The 657-nt window shown below is 68.5% G+C and overlaps 1 protein-coding gene across 1 annotated transcript in view; it reads left to right on the top strand.

Moving 5' to 3' along the window:
* Positions 1–436: 436 nt before the first annotated feature.
* Zyg11a (zyg-11 family member A, cell cycle regulator) overlaps positions 437–657 on the top strand; it is a 46228-nt gene continuing 46007 nt past the window's right edge. The window contains exon 1 of the mRNA XM_013022198.1: positions 437–526. Within this exon, the coding sequence (XP_012877652.1) occupies positions 437–526 (90 nt within the window). The remainder of the gene's footprint in view (positions 527–657) is intronic.

Below are 657 nucleotides of genomic sequence, written 5' to 3' on the forward strand. Positions count from 1 at the left end.
AAAATCAAAATGTGTTCCCCAATCTCAAGAATCCATACTTAGAAATGCCCCCGAGGGGAGCAACCTACAGCGCTGCGGTGTGGTTGGGACGAGGACTGGTCTCCAAGGGGTGAGTAGGAGTTCAGGTGAATCGCTGGGCTGAGGAAGATTGGTCTTCGTAGGTCAAGTGGGGCGCTGGGCAGGTGAAGGCCCGGATGGGAGTGAAGATGGGGTTGAGGTGTGGAGGGTGGGAGGGGCGGGGCCAGCGGTGGGCGGTCTGTCCGGGCCGGGCGTCACGAAGACCCTCCGCCGGCCCCGCCCTCAGGTGCCCAGGGCCAAAGCCCCGCCAGCGGGGGTTCCGTTCGCCCTCAGTGGAGGCCAGACGCCAGCTCTCGCGGGATCTGCGCCTCGCTCGGCTCGACGACTGCGACCGAGACGCCGCGGGAGTCGTGTAGCGATGGTTTTCTTCTTACACGCGGCGCAGGCGCCCCGTAGCCTGGCCCTTCCCGACGCTCAGGACGATGCCCTGGGTGCCCGCGTGGTGCAGGTGAGCTCCCGGACCGGGCAAGACGGGGCGCGACGCCGTCGTCGGAGCTGTGAGGAGACTCGGCGTGCGCGCGGGGAAGGCGGACGGGGCGTCGGAGGGAGCGGTCCGGCCTGGCGCCCCGGCGAGGCGGC

The sequence above is a fragment of the Dipodomys ordii genome, unplaced genomic scaffold (assembly GCF_000151885.1).
Source record: "Dipodomys ordii isolate 6190 unplaced genomic scaffold, Dord_2.0 Scaffold61, whole genome shotgun sequence".
Classification (NCBI taxonomy): Eukaryota; Metazoa; Chordata; class Mammalia; order Rodentia; family Heteromyidae; genus Dipodomys; species Dipodomys ordii.